Source organism: Gymnoscopelus braueri (assembly GCF_963280865.1).
Source record: "Gymnoscopelus braueri genome assembly, chromosome: 5".
Classification (NCBI taxonomy): Eukaryota; Metazoa; Chordata; class Actinopteri; order Myctophiformes; family Myctophidae; genus Gymnoscopelus; species Gymnoscopelus braueri.
This window is the reverse complement of record NC_137606.1, coordinates 9370319-9387899: the sequence shown is the minus strand read 5'-3', so window position 1 is coordinate 9387899 and position 17581 is coordinate 9370319. Positions and strand designations below refer to the sequence as shown.

Below are 17581 nucleotides of genomic sequence, written 5' to 3'. Positions count from 1 at the left end.
CTCTTATACATTTTAGCCACAGTACCAAGAAATGAGGAGGAGAGGAAAGGAGAGGAGAGGGGAGGAGGGGGGAGAAAGGGGAGGGGAGGGGAGGGTAGTCATGGCTGCCAGTTCCCACCTGATGTTGTGTGGGAGTTCTGACTGCTCCAGACCGTACTGAGTAACTGCTAGCTTACATAACGTCTTCAGACTAGGACTCAAGTCTAATGGTGCGTTCACACGGGCAGATTAAAACATGCAAAGATACAAAAATACACTGCATCTTTGTCGCTGTGTTGCTTTGTATCTGTGTTGCTCAACGCGGTCGCTGACGTCATCAAACGTGCGGACATCGGAGCTACAGTTGTAGCTTTGTATCTTTGTATCTGGAAGTTGAACCCAGCTCAAATAGAATTTGTAGCTTTGTATCTTTGTCGCTACAGCTACGGCTACAAACGTCGGATGTCTTTGTATCTTCATGTCACTGCATGGTTTCCATTGAAAATTAATGGCAGCATGTATCTTTTAATCTGCCCGTGTGAACGCACCATTAGACATACAGGTCAGTGGATTCGCCCTCACCTCCAAAGAGGAAGATACGATCTCCCATCATGCAACAGCACATATTAGACATCTGACCTTTGCCCTTAGGCTCAACCTTCTTCCAGGAGAAGGTCTCTGGACTGAATTTCCACAGATCATTGAAGGTCTGGATCCTGCTGTGTCCACCATGTATGTACAGCTCTCCATTATAGGTAAAGGCTGAATGATCCCAGCGTCCTTCTGGAAGAATCTGTGTAGATTAGAAGGTGTGTTCAGCCAGCTGTTGGTCTCTGTGTCAAACACTCTGATGGTGTTGTTGTGCTGACCACAATGGCGGCCCCCGAATACAAACATCTTTGTCCCAATGATGGTGGCAGAGTAACGTGATGTAGCTGGAGGTGGAGGACCTCTGGTGTCAATTAAAGCCCAGACCATTTTGATGGTGTCCAACTTGTAGATGTCATTAGTGTATCCAGTCTGGTTCCATCCTCCATGGACATACATGACCTTCCCCAAGACACAGGCTGAGTGGTACTCCCTCCTCTCTGGAACAGTCCCAGAAACCTGTAATTTGAACCATCCGTGGGTGTCAACATCAAATGCATAAAGCATGTTACAGTACTTCCTCGGGTACTAATACCCTCCCCTGATGTAGACAGTATCTCCTAACAGCACAGCTGTGTGGTCGAGACGTTCTCCTCTTCCAGGTGTCACTGGGGTCAACTTCCTCCAGAGCAGTACTGATAATCTCAGTACTGTGACATCACACTGATGACATCACAGTGATGACATCATAGATCTCCATATCTTCATAACATTCAGAGGAAGTCGCTAAACGATGTCTTGTGTATTTCACAAGTCATTTATAAAGAACTAGTTATTATTATTAATGCATGATTATAAAAATACATGATTATTACCATTGCTTTTTGTCTAATCAAAATATATAATGTGAGTTACATTTTATTTATTGTGCATTTAACATGCATAATTGGGTTCCAGTGCAATCACTGGCTTGTATTCAGTAATCCTTTGTAAAGTTACATCATTTCACAGAGGAAATGGAACATTCTTAGTTCTTGCATCATCATGGTCACGTATACAACCACTCCTCTGTATGGAGTTTTCAACCACTCCTCTGTATGGAGTGAGTGTCCAACCACTCCTCTGTATGGAGTGAGTGTCCAACCACTCCTCTGTATGGAGAGTCCAACCACTCCTCTGTATGGAGAGTCCAACCACTCCTCTGTATGGAGAGTCCAACCACTCCTAGTCTGTATGGAGAGTCCAACCACTCCTCTGTATGGAGAGTCCAACCACTCCTCTGTATGGAGAGTAGAACGTCTGGCTGAGTGTAAGCTGCTGAAGCAGCGGAATGTTTGACAGGAGTCATGACCTCACAGGCAGCTGCCTTCAAATGTTACTGTTTACATTCTCTCTAAAATTGTATAATACTCAAAAAATGTGACAGCTACTGTAAGGTTTTACGAGACAAAACTATCCTTGAACAATTGCAAGTTAGTGGGTATTTTGAGAGTTGTCAGCATATTCAAAATAATAAATAACTATTAACCCATTAAAACCGGAAACGCGTCTGTGTAACCACTGTCTTAAACCATTATTTTATACTTTGGCCATTCAGAAATAGCAGATACAAGCTCTCAGTGCCGCGCTATGAGCTTGTAGATCTGCTATTTTTGAAAAATCTTGAAAATGTTTGCAAATCTTTGAATATCTATATTCTCAAATCTTAGCTTCTGGGGGTCCCTGGAACGACATATTTTGAGATGGTGGTCGGCGGCCAAATGCATGTCATTTTGGGGGTCCTTGACATGAAAATATTTGAGAACCACTGATATAGAAACATCTTTTTTTTTTCTAAAAAACTGTTAGGATTTAGAAGACATTTGTAGAATCGGCCTCAGGTCTCAATGGGTTAATATAACATAAGGTAGTAAGTAAAGTAATATTCCCTCCTAGATCAATACATAAAGTGTTGGATGGTGTAATGGGACAGGCCCTATACAGCTTGTCTAGAACATAGATCAGAGAGGAAACCTAACATGAGCAGACCGGACGAACAAACAGGAAGTCAATTGTTTGAGAAAGTGCTATACACTTGCAACATAGCCTACTATACCAAATGACCTGATTGGCTTCTTGTTAATAGAGAACAAACACAGATGGTAGAGAGGGACAGGAGAGCAACTACAGGAGGGGAATACGTTGTGGGAATGAATGTGCTGTTGTCATATGTCCTATTCTTGAATTCTGCATAATGGTAAAATTGTGATGAATGATGAATCCATGGACAGTTGCCATAAGCACTCCCTCAGTTAGTTCTGTGTCTCAAGAGCTGAGTTTTGTTATCTGTTCAACACTTTAATAAACCTGTTTCCTGCATCAAGTAGCTGTCAGGTAACTTCCTGACCCATCAGTCATTACAGTATTAGGCCTCACACACCATTCTAAGACAATAACAAGTACATGTACTGTAGATCTGTTATCATTGGTGTGGATCTGAACAGGCAATAACCCAGTCTGCAGGTGTTACTGTTGCATCTACAACTATGGAGGTAAAGGGCTAGGTGCATATCATTTTAGCTTTTACTTCTGATTATTATTATAGAGTGATTGGCTTACAGTGACTCAAACAGAATAGATCACCAACATTATAAGAGGAAGGAGTGGAAGGGTCAGAGGCTCAGCATCCTCACAATAGCTGCATCTGCTCCTAATGGGATAAATGTAGAGGTCAAATTCTATATGTACGTATGTGGTAATACATACATTTAACCTAACAAATATGTCCATAGATAGAGTAAATGATAACATAAGTCATCCCGTTTTGTATTATTTTAGCAAAAAAATCAAACCCTTTGAGGGAGAAACAACATGAAACCAGATTTTATCCAGCCTTTTTCAGATGAACTAAATTGACCCTAGTTGGGGTGGGATATTATACAGTCTGCAGCTAGACCATATTTGTGTCTCCGCCAGGCCGAAAGGCATGACGAGAGAGTATGTTTTTCCCCCTGTCCGTCCGTGTGTCCGTGTGTCCGTGTGTCCGTCCGTCTGTGACCAGCTAATCTCCGGCACTGTTGTCTTGATCGTAGCGAAACTGTGCACACACACTCCCTGGATGCCAATTCAGAACCTCTGCCCCAAATTTTTCTCATGGGCCTTTTATAGCGCCACCAGGAGGCCGATTTGTGCAAAACATATTTTTTTACAGTACTCCTACAGATTTTGGCCAAAAATCACACAAATCGGTACACAGTATCTCTATAGTCATTAAACGAAACTGGTCTTTCAGATTTCTCATATTCCATCCTGATTGGCTAAAAATGTCTTCCAAAGTTTGCAGGAGTCTCCGTTTTGAACAAAATGCCTCAAATCATAAACACAGCATGCAATTTCCGTGAAATTTTGCACGCACATTCCCATTAGGCCGAGGAAGAACTACCATTTGAAATTTAAATTTTGAAATTTAAATTTTCAAATCAGCCTCATGGTGGTGCTATAACAGGCCGATTCGTGTTTTTACCTATAACTGCACCGATCTGTGTACAACTTTGTATGCACACTCCCTAGAGGTCAAGGAAAAACCTTTGCCCTGCATTTCTCACATCTGCCTTTTATAGCGCCACCAGGAGGCCGACTTAAGTAAAACACATTATTTTATACTACTCCTTCCAATTGTATCCAAATTTCATGCAAATCGGTACACATGATCTCTATAGTCATGTGATCACGACGGACGTGTTTGATTTTTCATATTCCATACTGATTGGGTAAGATTGACATCTAAAGTTGTGTGTCTGTGTGTGTGTGTGTGTGTGTGTGTGTGTGTGTGTGTGTGTGTGTGTGTGTGTGTGTGTGTGTGTGTGTGTGTGGGGTGTGTGTGTGTGTGTGTGTGTGTGTGTGTGTGTGTGTGTGTGTGTGTGTGTGTGTGTGTGTGTGTGTGTGTGTGTGTGTGTGTGTGTGAGAGCACGATACGAACAATGTTCTAGAAGCTTCTGGGTGCTTTCCCTTGCACAACAATGGAAGGCAAGTCAGGGCAACTTACGGTAGAGCTGCAAATGGAAGGAATGTCTCATGGTAGGAAAACGTTTGTGTTAGACATCAGTATAGACAAGTGGTTCTCAACCAGTGGTCTGGGGACCACCAGTGATCCTTGAGGTGGTTCCAGGTGGTCCTCAGCTAAATGATGGAGAGTTGGTAACCAAATGAACCCTTATAGATCTTTAACTCTTGAGAGCGAAAATTCATTTTACACTTTCAAGAGTTAAATTATTGTTAAACATTACTTAATTAAAGAATTGTTATTTTGATCAACCTTTGCCTTGTTTCTCCTAATGGTGCCAACATTAATACAGCATGGAATTGTGGACCAACTCTTATCCAACGATAACAAAATATCTTGAGTCTGAGAGTCTAAATCTCATCAAACGGTGGTCCGTGGATCAAATGCGGAATAAATAATGGACCTTGATATGAAAAGGGTTGAAAACCATTGGTATAGACAGTGTTAACTTAACTCTAAAGGTCCTTACACACCGGCGAATATGCGAATATACGCAAAATTCGGACTCGTTCCGAATAATTAAAAGACGCTTTTTCGCTTCGCGAAACTGATGTGGACGCTTGCATTGACTTTATAAGGTTTAAAAAAAAAACTTATTTATTCGCATGAAGAATTCGCCCCGGTGTGTAAGGACCTTGAGAGTTTAGAGCTGTAAACCTAAAAGTTAAATTAACACTCAAGTTTTTAACACGTGCATTTATTGAACATAATCACAGAAAACTGAACTAAACTAAACACTTTAGAGGACAGATACTGATTTGTGTTAATGAGTTTTTGTCCAGCATTATGCATTGCATCAGAGAAAGGCAAGATGGTTTTCAGATGGTCAACCAGCTAACAGCTTGACCAGGCCTCACATCAAGCTGATCAAGCTGGTCACCAGCTTGACCAGCTTCGGCAGCTTGTAGCTGGTTCTTCCAGCAGGATCGGCAAAGAAAGCAGCACTCAGACATTTTCTCAGTGGTGGAAAAAGTACTCAAATGTTTTACTTAAGTAAAAGTATCAATACTGCAATGTAGAAGTACTCTGTTACAAGTAAAAGTCCGGAATATTGTTTTTTGTAAAAGTACAAAAGTATTGGTATCAAAATGTACCAAAAGTAAAAGTACTAAAATGTTTGAAAATAGCAGATCTACAAGCTCACAACGCGTCGCGATGTGACGTGTTGTGAGCTTGTAGATCGGCTTTTTTCAAATAGCCTAGGTATAAAATATAGGGCTAAAGTGGTTAATGTACATTTTATTATATGATAATTTATATCTGCAAAGTAACTGAAGTTTTCAAATGATGGTAGTGGAGTAAAAGTACAATATTTTCCTCTGTGATGTAGTGGAGAAGAAGTAACAGTATAGACAATTGGAAATACTCCAGTAAAGTAAAAGTACCTCAAAATTTTACTTATGTACATGTACTTAGTTACTTTACACCCTCTGCATTTTCTATGGGACATTTAGAACTGCCCTGTGTATGTACATATAGCTTACAGCTATATGTACATACTTTCATCTGTTTTTGTAACGTCTCTCCCAGAGGAGAGCGGTGCTGTTCAGGCCTTTAATTCACGACAACTGTTCTTTACGGCACTGATCCTATCCTATCCTATCGTCCCGTCCACCCCCCTCCCCTCCCCTCCCCTCCCCTCCCCTCCCCTCCCCTCCCCTCCCCTCCCCTCCCCTCCCTCATCCCACATCCCTGACCCAGCCCACAGTGTGTAGACGTGGCAGTGTGGGGGATGGTGGAGCTGAAAGCCTGCAACTTCTCTCTGAAGTCCTTTAACTTGTGCAGTCCTTTAACTTGTGCACTTTTGCATGAAAAAGTCCAACAAAAACCTGAATGGAATAAATGTGTGTTTGCAGGTTAATCAGGATGAGCCTTTGTTTGTCCTGAGAGAGTGGATTTAGTATGCAGTACTATATGCACACAATGTGCCCATTCACTGATTTAGTGCATACATCTCTCCAGGGAGGAACATTGACCTTACATGCAGTGGTGGAAAAAGTACTCCCATTTTTTACTTAAGTAAAAGTATCAATACCGCAATATAAAAATACTCTATTACAAGTAAAAGTCCGGAATTATAATTTTACTTTGAGTAAAAGTACAAAAGTATCATCATACATCGTACATCAAAATGTACTTAAAGTACCAAAAGTAGAAAGTACTTATGCAGAATGTTCCATTTCAATTGTGAGCATTCAGCATTGTGAGCTTGTAGATCGGCTATTTTCAAATAGCCAAAATATATATAGAGCTTAAGTGGTTAATATATGTTTAGTGATACAAATCTAAATCTAACTAATCTATTGTAACTAAAGTTTTCAAATGATTGTAGTGGAGTAAAATTACAACATTTGCCTCTGAGATGTAATTGGGTATAGAAGTAAAAGTATTGAACATTGGAAATACTCCATTAAAGTAAAAGTACCTCAAAATTGTACTTTAAGTACAGTACTTGAGTAAATGTACTTAGTTACTTTACACCACTGCTTACATGTGCTTTTATGGATTAAAATCAATACATAACATTTGTGTTATTATACGTTTCATCTCAGTTTGATATGATGAAACTAGTGGGGGTGATTGAGTCAGCTAACAACCCTATACAGTATGTAGGAACTTACAAATATGGGAGCTGAGAATGTCTAGGTTCTGACCTGGGATCAGATCCCCCAACTCCCTTGGTTTTAGCTATACACAACACAAAACTGAGATCAGATCAGCGCTTATGGGGTTCATGTTTTACTGTTAGTCCCCTCCTCACTGCAGCCTGTGGATAAAGTGGGACGTCCCAGCTACATGTTTCCTGAGGAGAGACAGACCAACTCATTTGAATATCCCATACCCATATTTCCAGAAGTTTCTCTGAAAGCATATATAGAGGAGTTTGACCCTGCTGGCATTCAAAGCTACACACTCTATACGAGAAACACACGAGGAGGAGAAAAGCCAGCAGTTCTGTACCAGGTAAGGACTGGATGATGATCACTGCTGATAAGGTTTTGTTTTCTTTAAAGGCAGACGCTGAAAGGAGAGCTTCGTCTACAATGCTTTAAACTAAGTAACTGTGCTGCACTTTTTACATTTGAGCTTTTATAGGTTGTTTTGGACACTGTAAAGTACTCCCTGCATCCCCCTTTTCTTCTTACCTTCTTTGTTGTTGGATTTCACTGAAAAGAGGATAAAAGAGTACACAAGTTCTATGCAGAATTTAGAGAATATTTTCATGCAACTTGACTAATGTTAAAGATGTGTGTCTGTTGCATGCATATTGTTGGATATCGATTCGCATGACTAAATTCAATGTAATAATCGATGCATACACACAGTGGTGTAAAGTAACTAAGTACATTTACTCAAGTACTGTACAATTGTTAGGTACTTTTACTTTACTGGAGTATTTCCAATTGTCTATACTTTTACTTCTACTCCACTACATCTCAGAGGCAAATATTGTACTTTTACTTCACTACAATTATTTGAAAACTTTAGTGAAACAAGCCGTTAGGCTTTTCTGGGCTTTTCAATCCTATTTAGTTGACCTTGTATTTTGAACTGTACTTCCATGTGCTTTTTTCTCTGCAAACTTCTAAATAAAGTACTCAATCAATCAATCAATCAATCAATCAATCAATCAATCAATCAATCAATCAATCGGTTACTAGTTACTACAGGGCAATACAGTACAATAGGGCTAAAGTGACTTTAGCCCTATTGTATACTTAAGCTATTTACAAATAGCCGATGCGACGCGTTGTGAACTTGTAGATCAAACATTTTAGTACTTTTACTTTGGTACTTTAAGTATATTTTGAAGCCGATACTTTTGTACTTTTACTCAAGTAACATTTTGAACATATGCCTTTTACTTGTAACAGAGTACTTCTACATTGCAGTATTGATACTTTTACTTAAGTATATAACACTTGAGTACTTTTTCCACCACTGCATACACATACTGTAAGCCTTATTGAATGGCTCTGTGTTCATTCCTTTGAGAGTGGTCGGAGGTCCTAATGAAATCTATCCTCTAGAATCCTTCTCTACTGTGGTACTGTGGATTGGATGAAAGTGTTGTCTTTGTGTGGATCACATATCAACGAATGATGATTGTGTCTGCATGATGGTAACAAGAACATTAGCTATACATTCATAAATGTGTAGCTCACGAAGGTTAAAAAGAAAAAAACAGCAGAGATGAAGGAAGAATGCTGTAGATTAGAACATACTAAACAAAGAATATTTCTCCACCAGAGCTTAAATAATGTATTTCTGCCTGGATGCCATTTAGTGCACAGACTATGTATTCCTTGTGAATCGCAAAGGGCTCGAGTTTGAATCCGACTCCGTCTTGTGTCGCATGTCTCTCCTCTCTCTGCCCTTGGTTTCCTGTCTCTGACTACACTCTTCTATCTGGGAGATTAACGTCTTTTTTTCTGTCTGCTCTATGGAGATTACCAAATGCACCTCTTGTCTGTCTTTCAGAGTGAAAATGGCAGACATCAGTATGAAAACTATTCAAGGTATCCAAAACAAAGCAAATGCAATGCATGTAACATTTATCATTCAGACTGGGATAACAGGAGCAAAGGAGCCAACATGGAGTCTTCATCAGATAAATGCCAGGATATTGACCTACAAAAGGGTGCTCTGGGTAGATTAGACTTGCTGGCACATGCCCTGATCTTGGAAATCATGTGAGAAACAGAATATCCTGGACCTGGAAGCAAGGATTTGCATAGTGATCATATTTCATGCTGAAAGCAAAATTATGTTTTCGGACCTCTATAGGTTCTCACATTAATAATATGTTTGTAGTATACTGAATACATATTAACTATAAGCTTGAGAGGAATATAGTTCAAAGGCGAATGTTGTCCACATTCAGGTAAGTCGTTGGTGCTGGACAAAGTAAAGAAATAACAGTTTTAAAAGAAAGTCTTGCAGCTTTGCTCTGGCAATGATTTACTTGCAAAGAGTGTCAGGAGACTCAGGACATCAGAGTACAAGAACAACGATTGGACCAAACCATTTGGCCTCCCTCAGGCGAAGGAACAATAGTGTCAGCACACAGAGCTCACTCTGGTTAAGTAGTAGAAAATCTGGGCTTCAGGGGGCTTCTGCTGACGGGACAGGAAACATGGCTTATAGGGGCGGTGGAGGGGGACTGACTTTCCACAGCTTCAGTCGGTGTGCTGCTCAACCAACCCTGCCCCCTTTTTCCCTCTGGGTTCTCGCCATGTGATTACAATCTGTGCTGTGACCTTTCCCACAGAACTTTCAGCTAAATATGGAGCACTGGAATAAATCTCTTATAATATCCCATTCCACAACCTCAAGCCTTAACTTCTTGACTTCATCTTACAGCTGTGTCATTCGCCCCCAAAATAATAGATTTTCAATTGAAAAACGTTATGCCCTTTTCTGTTGAAAATCAGTTATTTTCGGAGGGCGTCACTGTTGTGATAATGATTAACGAATTTGGCTTCACACTTGCAGTATCTTCGATGTGCTGCTCTACGTAGCAACACGGCCATCGCTGATTTTGTTTTTCAACTCTGGGTCATGATTAACTTAGCTACTGTTGTCTTCCCCACAGGCTGTGATCGTTGCTTGACGGGGCAAACAGGATGTGGATGACCAACGTTGTAGCGCTGTGCCTTATGGCCCTGATGACCTCTGCAGAGGACAAGAAGCTGAGCAGCCATGCCACCACACTGGCTGGCAACAGCTTCAACCTGGCTTTGAGGTGTGATTTCCTGGATTGTTAACTAAAAGTGTCCACTTTTTTGTAAAACCTATACATTCTTCTCATCGTCACCTTGCTAAACTAATGGCCTAAGTAATTTTTCAAAGTTTTTCAGAAAGAAAAAAAAATGATCCAAAACAAAACTATGATATTTCTTAATCATTTCACCCAAAACGTTTATAACGAATTATGACTATTAAAATAACATTACATTTAAATAACACTGTCTGTCAGTTATGTAACATAAGAGATTTAAATAGGATTAAATCTGACTTAGGTCAAATGATTTACTGATTTAGAAAAAAAATTGGCGTTTTTTTTGGCCTAAGTCACAAAACCATGTGACTTAGGCAAAAAAAAATCCTATTTTGGCCTAAGTCACACTAGGGAGTTAGGCCATTATACTAAAAGGGGAGGGAAAAGCATGATCCTTTTAATTAGGAGATAGGCGATTTTACCAGAGGTGACCAGTGTCATGAGGAGCTGACTTAGGCAAAAATATAATTTTCCTCAAAAAATGACTTAGGCCATTAGTTTAGCAAGGTGACGTCATGATGTGCTGGAAGCAATTTCCACCAACATAGGTCTTGTGGCAACAACAATGACAATTTACTCATGATTAACATTGATGATATTTCCATTATATATTTACTGTATAATCTAAATAAATTGTACAGCTCCTGCCAGTCTACATAGCTGACATCCAGTTCACTTCACACCGTCTATTATTACTCTTTTGTATTATCAGGTGACATTCTTCCTTCATCTTAGAATGTTGGTACTTCATAATGAAACTGTGATTCTGGTTTAGCCTGTACCACAACATGGCGAAGGAGAAAGACACAGAGAACATCCTCATCTCCCCTGTAGTGGTGGCCTCTTCCCTGGGTATGGTGGCTCTCGGTGGAAAGGCCTCCACAGCTTCCCAGGTGAAGACTGTCCTCAGCGCTGACAAGCTGAAAGACGAGCATCTTCACACAGGCCTGTCCGAGCTGCTGGCAGAGGTACAGGCTCAATGGAATACACAGTACATAATTATGTTTATATTGTTTCTGAATTCCCCCAAAAAACACAATTATTAATTTCTCTAAAACATATGGGATCCTAGCTATAAAACTGTTATAACCTGGATAATGACAGACTTATAATTAGCTATTGCACTTTAATAGCTATTGGTCTCAAAACAACACTAATATTACACTGCAAATATTGCACATCATCTCATTATGTTTCTGACTTCAGCAATTTCCCTTTAAAGGTAGGATAAGTGATTTACTTTGGTTAAAATAAGTGTTAAATAGCTCTATATTCTGATAGTACTCATTGCTATAGAGTGTTTGTTCAGTAAAAGGAGTCTCCCATGTCTCTCCAGTTCTTTATTAAACAGAAAAGGCATTTTCAGTGCTCTCTCCTGGCTTAAATTTCATCACCAACCTGAAAATGTATTATATTCTGTTTACTAAAGAGCTGGAGAGACTCCTGTGACCGAACAAACACTCTGAAGCAATGATTACTATCAGAATATAGCTTAAACCTTTTGTAACAAAACAATATCACTTACCCTACCTTTAAGGATCAATAGTTTTTATGTTTTTCCATATATTATTTCAACTCCTCTCATCTTTTATATTAATATGACATATTTCAGCTGAGTGATACCAAGATAAGAAACAGTACCTGGAAGATCAGCAACCGCCTCTATGGGCCCAGTTCTGTGTCCTTTGTCGACGACTTTGTGAAGAGCAGCAAGAAGCATTACAACTATGACCATTCAAAGATCAACCTCAAGGACAAGAAGACTGCCGTCAACTCCATCAACGAGTGGGCGGCCAAGTCAACAGATGGCAAACTGCCTGAGGTCACCAAGGATGTGCAGAATGCAGATGGAGCCATGATCGTCAACGCCATGTTCTTTAAGCGTAAGTAGAGAATTAATGTATAGATGAATGAGAACTTTTCACTTTTTTGTCCTAGATACATGTATGATCTTCATCCATCTCATATTAAAATTCTAAACCAGTTAAAGTAAGATTGCGTCTCTTGCTGTTGCCAATACGCACATGAACCCTATCGCGTCCCTATTCTGGGCATTTTAAATAGGAAAACATTCTGCAAAAATACCAGATCTGTAAGCATCAAGACATGTTGTGAGCTTGTAGATTGACTATTTTTGACAAAGTGATTTGGTGTAGAGCAGTGGTTCTCAACCAGTGGTCCGGGGACTACCAGTGGTCCCTGAGGGGGTTCCAGGTGGTCCCCAGCTAAATGATGGAGAGTTGGTAACCAAATGGACCCTTATAGATCTTTAACTCTTGAGAGTGTAAAATGAAACCAAATGGACCCTTACGGGTCCATTTGGTTTCATTTTACGCTCTCAAGAATTGTTATTTTTATCAACGTTTGCCTGTTATCTCTCCTATTGGTACCAACATCAGGCATGGAATTGTGGACAAAATCGTATCCAACAATAACAAAATATTCTAGGTTTTGGGTCTGAGAGGCTAAATCTCATCAAACGGTGGTTCCGTGGCTCAAATGCCGAATAAAAAATGGACCTTGATATGAAAAGGGTTGAAAACCACTGGTGCAGAGGGAAAACGTAGGAGGCCTATATAGACCCCCGGGGGACCCCAGTCATTGAAGTACATAAGGTGGTTAATAATGTAAGGGGTAATAAGTGGTTAATTCGCAACGGTAAAAGAGAACTGAACCTCTACCTGTTTGCCCACAGCTCACTGGGACGAGGAGTTTCCTGCGAAGCTGGTGGACAACCGCGGTTTCATGGTTTCCCGCTCATTGACTGTTGCTATGCCCATGATGCATCGCACAGGTGGGTTATTATACAATCTTTACTTTTATTTAGATACCATTTCAATTATCACCCAATCAGTCAAAATAGTATTATTCAATTTGATTGTATTTCAATTTATTTCGTTTTATTCTTGAATAATACAAGGCAAAATTAAGAGAAATGCACGACAATACAATGTTTAAACACATAAAAGGCTGAGCAGCTCATTTTTTTATTAAATTTCATTACAATTTACACACATTTTGATTCTCCTATCTCCTCTTCAGTGGTGTAAAGTAACTAAGTACATTTACTCAAGTACTGTACTTAAGTACAAATTTGAGGTACTTTTACTTTACTGGAGTATTTTCAATTGTCTATACTTTTACTTCTACTCCACTGCATCTCAGAGGCAAATATTGTACTTTTACCCCACTACAATTATTTGAAAACTTTAGTTACTAGTTACTTTGCAGATATAAATGATTACATTATAAAACATACATTAACCACTTGAGCCCTATCTTATACATAGGCTATTTGAAAATAGCCGATCTACAAGCTCACAACGCGTCGCATCGTGACGCGTTGTGAGCTTGTAGATCGTCTATTTTCAAACATTTTACTACTTTTACTTTTGGTACTTTAAGTATATTTTGATGCCAATACTTGTATACTTTTACCCAAGTAATGTTTTGACACACAGGCCTTTTACTTGTAACAGAGTATTCTTATATTGTGGTATCGCTACTTTTACTTAAGTAAAAATATCTGAGTACTTCTTCCACCACTGCATTTTATTACAAATGGTAAATAGTGCTTTTATCTAAAGTCCTTTACATAGATTGTACATTACATTCACCCACACATTGATGGAGGAGGAAACCATGCAAGGCACCAACCTGCTCATCAGGAGCAATTAGGGGTTCAATGTCTTGCTCAAGGACTCTTCGACACTAACTCTGGGGGAACCCGGGATCGAACTGGGAACCTTGCGGTTTCCAGTCCACTCTACCCGGCCACTCTACCCCTGAGCCACTGCTGCCCCAACTTACAAACATTTGTATACTCCTTTATCTGCTCTTAAACAGGTCTCTATGACTTCCATGAGGACACAGAGAACAGCATCAACGTGCTGAGCATGCCCCTGGGCCTGAAGCAGGCCTCCATGATCATGATCATGCCAGCTCACCTGGAACCCCTGGACCGTCTGGAGAAGCTCCTGACCAGGAAGCAGGTGGACTCCTGGCTCAGCAAGATGGAGCAGAAGGCTGTGGCCATCTCCCTCCCAAAGGTCAGCATGGAGGTCAGCCACAACCTGCAGGTAAGCGCTGATAATGTTGTTGTGTTTTTGATAGATAAAGGAAGACATAAAGGTCCATATATCTCTATATCCAGTGGTGGAAAAAGTACTCACATTTCTTACTTAAGTAAAAGTATCAATACTGCAATGTAGTCACATCGCGACGCATTGTGAGCTTGTTGTAGATCGGCTATTTTCAAATGGACAAAATGTTTATAGGGTTGAAGTGGATAGTGTAAATCTACAAAGTAACTCGTAACTAAAGTTTTCAAATAATTGTGGTGGAGTAAAAGTACAATATTTGCCTCTGAGATGTAGTTGAGTAGAGGTACTGAAAACTGGAAATACTCCAGTAATGTAAAAAACACCTCAACATTGTACTTAAGTACAGTACTTAATAGTAAATGTAAGAGTAAATGTGCTTAGTTACTTTACACCACTGTATATCTCTATATCAAAAGCTAAAACTGAACTGATTTAATAATATTGCCAAAGGAATTGCTGTAATAGATTTTTTGCTTGTTTCACTTCATTTTCACTTAGATATTTCCATCCGTTAATAATGTCTCTCCTCTTTCCAGAAACATCTGGGTGAGCTTGGTCTGACAGAGGCTGTGGACAAGGCCAAGGCCGACCTGTCCAACATCTCCGGCAAGAAGGACCTCTACCTCTCCAACGTCTTCCATGCCTCGGCCTTTGAGCTGGACACAGAGGGGAACTCGTTTGACATGAGCATCTTCGGCTCGGGGAAGCTGAACGATCCCAAGGTGTTTTACGTGGACCATCCCTTCATCTTCATGGTGATGGACAACAAGACCAGCTCCATCCTCTACATCGGCAGAATGCTGCGCCCCAAGGGAGACAAGATGCGTGATGAGTTATAATGTGTGTATGTTGATGTGGTTTCTCATGTCGTTTGTTTTGTGTGGTGACTAATAGTCAGTGGTGTAAAGTAACTAAATACATTTACTCAAGTACTGTACTTAAGTACACATTTTGAGGTATTTTTTACTTAGTTCTTACTTAGAGTATTTTCAATTTACAGTACTATTACTTCTACACTACATCTCAGAGGCAAATATTGTACTTTTACTCCACTACTTTTATTTTGAAAACTTTAGTTACTAGTTACTTTGCAGATTTAGATTTGTATTAATAAACATACGTTAACCACTTAAGCTCTATATATATTTCAGCTATTTTCAAAGGATTTTATACATTTGGAATCTTGTGAAATGGGACATTGTGCATAATGACTACTTTTACTTTTAGTACTTAAGTATATTTTGATACCAATACTTTTGTACTTTTACTCAAGTCAATTTTGAATACTGGTACAATTGAGTGCTTTTACCACTACTGGTTAAATCAGAGGTTCCTAAACTTTTTATAGCTCGATACTCAAAAGAGAAATTTGATGTCTCCCTCGGACTCACACTCAAACTAGTCAAAATAGCCGATCTACAATTTCACTACTTCTTAAAAGTTTTTTTTGTAATTATTGTTTTATGGAATTTCTTATTGTTTTTTATTCATGAAATTCTCTTACATTTCTTTTAAATTTCTTAAAATGTTGTATTTTTTTATTTTTTTTTTACTAAGGATTTTTTTACTTGTGACTTGCTTGCTCGTGACCCATAAAAATGTGTCCGCGACCCATAGTTGGGTTAAATCATGGCAGGAACAAAATATATGTGTACGTGCATGTGCACTGGGAAGAAGAAGTGTGTATTTGGTGTTTTTCTTTTCTTCCGCCCCTTTAGTTCAAATAATGCATTTGAGAACACAGGCAAAACACCATTATGTGCCTATAATGCAAATCATGCAAATCAACAGCTGACACTGCAGACAGCATCCTTATACAGTATTAAGTGTTATCTCTCTACATTTCAATGTCGTTTTCTTATCCTGGTCTTTGGTGGTAACGGTTAGGCTACAGTATGTTGGCTATTGTAACTATCAGCATTTTCATGCATTATCTTTAATGTTTTAAGAAAAAACATCATGGGAAAGGCGGAAAAATTCACATTAGGCTCACTTTCACAACATATTGTTGTAATGTTTTATTGCTGTAGGTATATCCCACAGAACTGTTGTGCGATGTGATTCAATTATATGTTTGTTTTTTAAATAAAAATAAACACTTAAGTGAGTGATGTGTACTTATGTCAGGGTATCTATAAATCATTGCTGTCGGGTGGAAAGCTTCCATGTCCAAAACTGTTCCTTTTCCCCAACAAAAAAGAAGAGTAAACATTGCAATGCGTTGTGAACTTGTAGATATGCTATTTTTGTGCGACACTCCTGATGAAGTAAAAAAAAACATAAACGTTGAAATATGGAGATACAAGATTTCTGCCTAACAGCAACAACATGCTACTCAAATAATAAATAATAAACAATAATATTATTTAGCTATAATATTTAACCAGTGGAATGTGTGAGGTTTATACAGATTGTTGCAGTTGGCTGGAGGGTGAGCATTCCATCCCATGTCTGGAATGTGGGGATTAGACAGTCCTGACTCCTAGCCAGTGGTGTAAAGTACTTAAGTACATTTACTCAAGTACTGTAAGTATTATTTTGAGGTATTTTTACTTTACTGGGGTATTTTTTACTTTACTGGAGTATTTCCAATTTCAGTACTTTTACTTCTACTCCACTACATCTCAGAGGAAAATATTGCACTTTTACTCCACTACAATTATTTGAAAACTTTAGCTACTAGTTACTTTGCAGATTTTGATTATTATTACAAAACATACATTACCCACTTCAGCCCTATATACATTTCGGCCATTTGAAAATAGCCGATCTGCTATTCTCAAATTATTTTTATACGTTTGACAATTTGTGTAATTCTGCATAACAAGTACTTTCTACTTTTGTACTTTAAGTACATTCTGATACCAATACTTTTGTACTTTTACTCAAGTGCATTTTTTGTTCCGGACTTTTACTAACAGAGTGTTTCATCATAGCAGTATTGATACTTTTACTTAAGTAAAACATTTGAGTACTTTTTCCACCACTGATCCTAGCTAGGGAAAAGGGCATACCAGCCCACAGGCAGAGTTCCAGAAATGTCTGTGCAGGCTTTTGTATACCGTCAAACCATTGGTATTTCTTGAG

At 39.1% G+C, this 17581-nt stretch overlaps 1 protein-coding gene across 2 annotated transcripts; it reads left to right on the top strand.

Moving 5' to 3' along the window:
- Window positions 1-7445: 7445 nt before the first annotated feature.
- LOC308086115 (serpin H1-like) lies at window positions 7446-16683 on the top strand. 2 transcript variants are annotated; one of them, XM_080429494.1, is made up of 8 exons: window positions 7470-7573; window positions 9092-9129; window positions 10206-10355; window positions 11167-11359; window positions 12004-12274; window positions 13087-13185; window positions 14238-14470; window positions 15031-16683. In XM_080429494.1, exons 3-8 carry the CDS (start codon window positions 10237-10239, stop codon window positions 15331-15333), a joined length of 1218 nt encoding a protein of 405 aa, XP_080285620.1. In that variant the 5' UTR covers window positions 7470-7573; window positions 9092-9129; window positions 10206-10236; the 3' UTR covers window positions 15334-16683. The 2 variants fall into 2 exon arrangements, with proteins under 2 accessions (XP_080285621.1, XP_080285620.1); XM_080429495.1 differs by lacking the exon at window positions 9092-9129 and having other exon boundaries at window positions 7446-7573.
- Window positions 16684-17581: the final 898 nt, after the last annotated feature.

Excerpts from the sequence above, each read along its gene's own strand:
- LOC308086115 (XM_080429495.1), top strand. The coding sequence starts at position 10,237 with ATGTGGATGACCAACGTTGTAGCGCTGTGCCTTATGGCCCTGATGACC. Across the intron at positions 11,360-12,003 it reads TGTCCGAGCTGCTGGCAGAG|CTGAGTGATACCAAGATAAG; the intron begins GTACAGGCTCAA and ends GACATATTTCAG. Across the intron at positions 13,186-14,237 it reads GCCCATGATGCATCGCACAG|GTCTCTATGACTTCCATGAG; the intron begins GTGGGTTATTAT and ends GCTCTTAAACAG.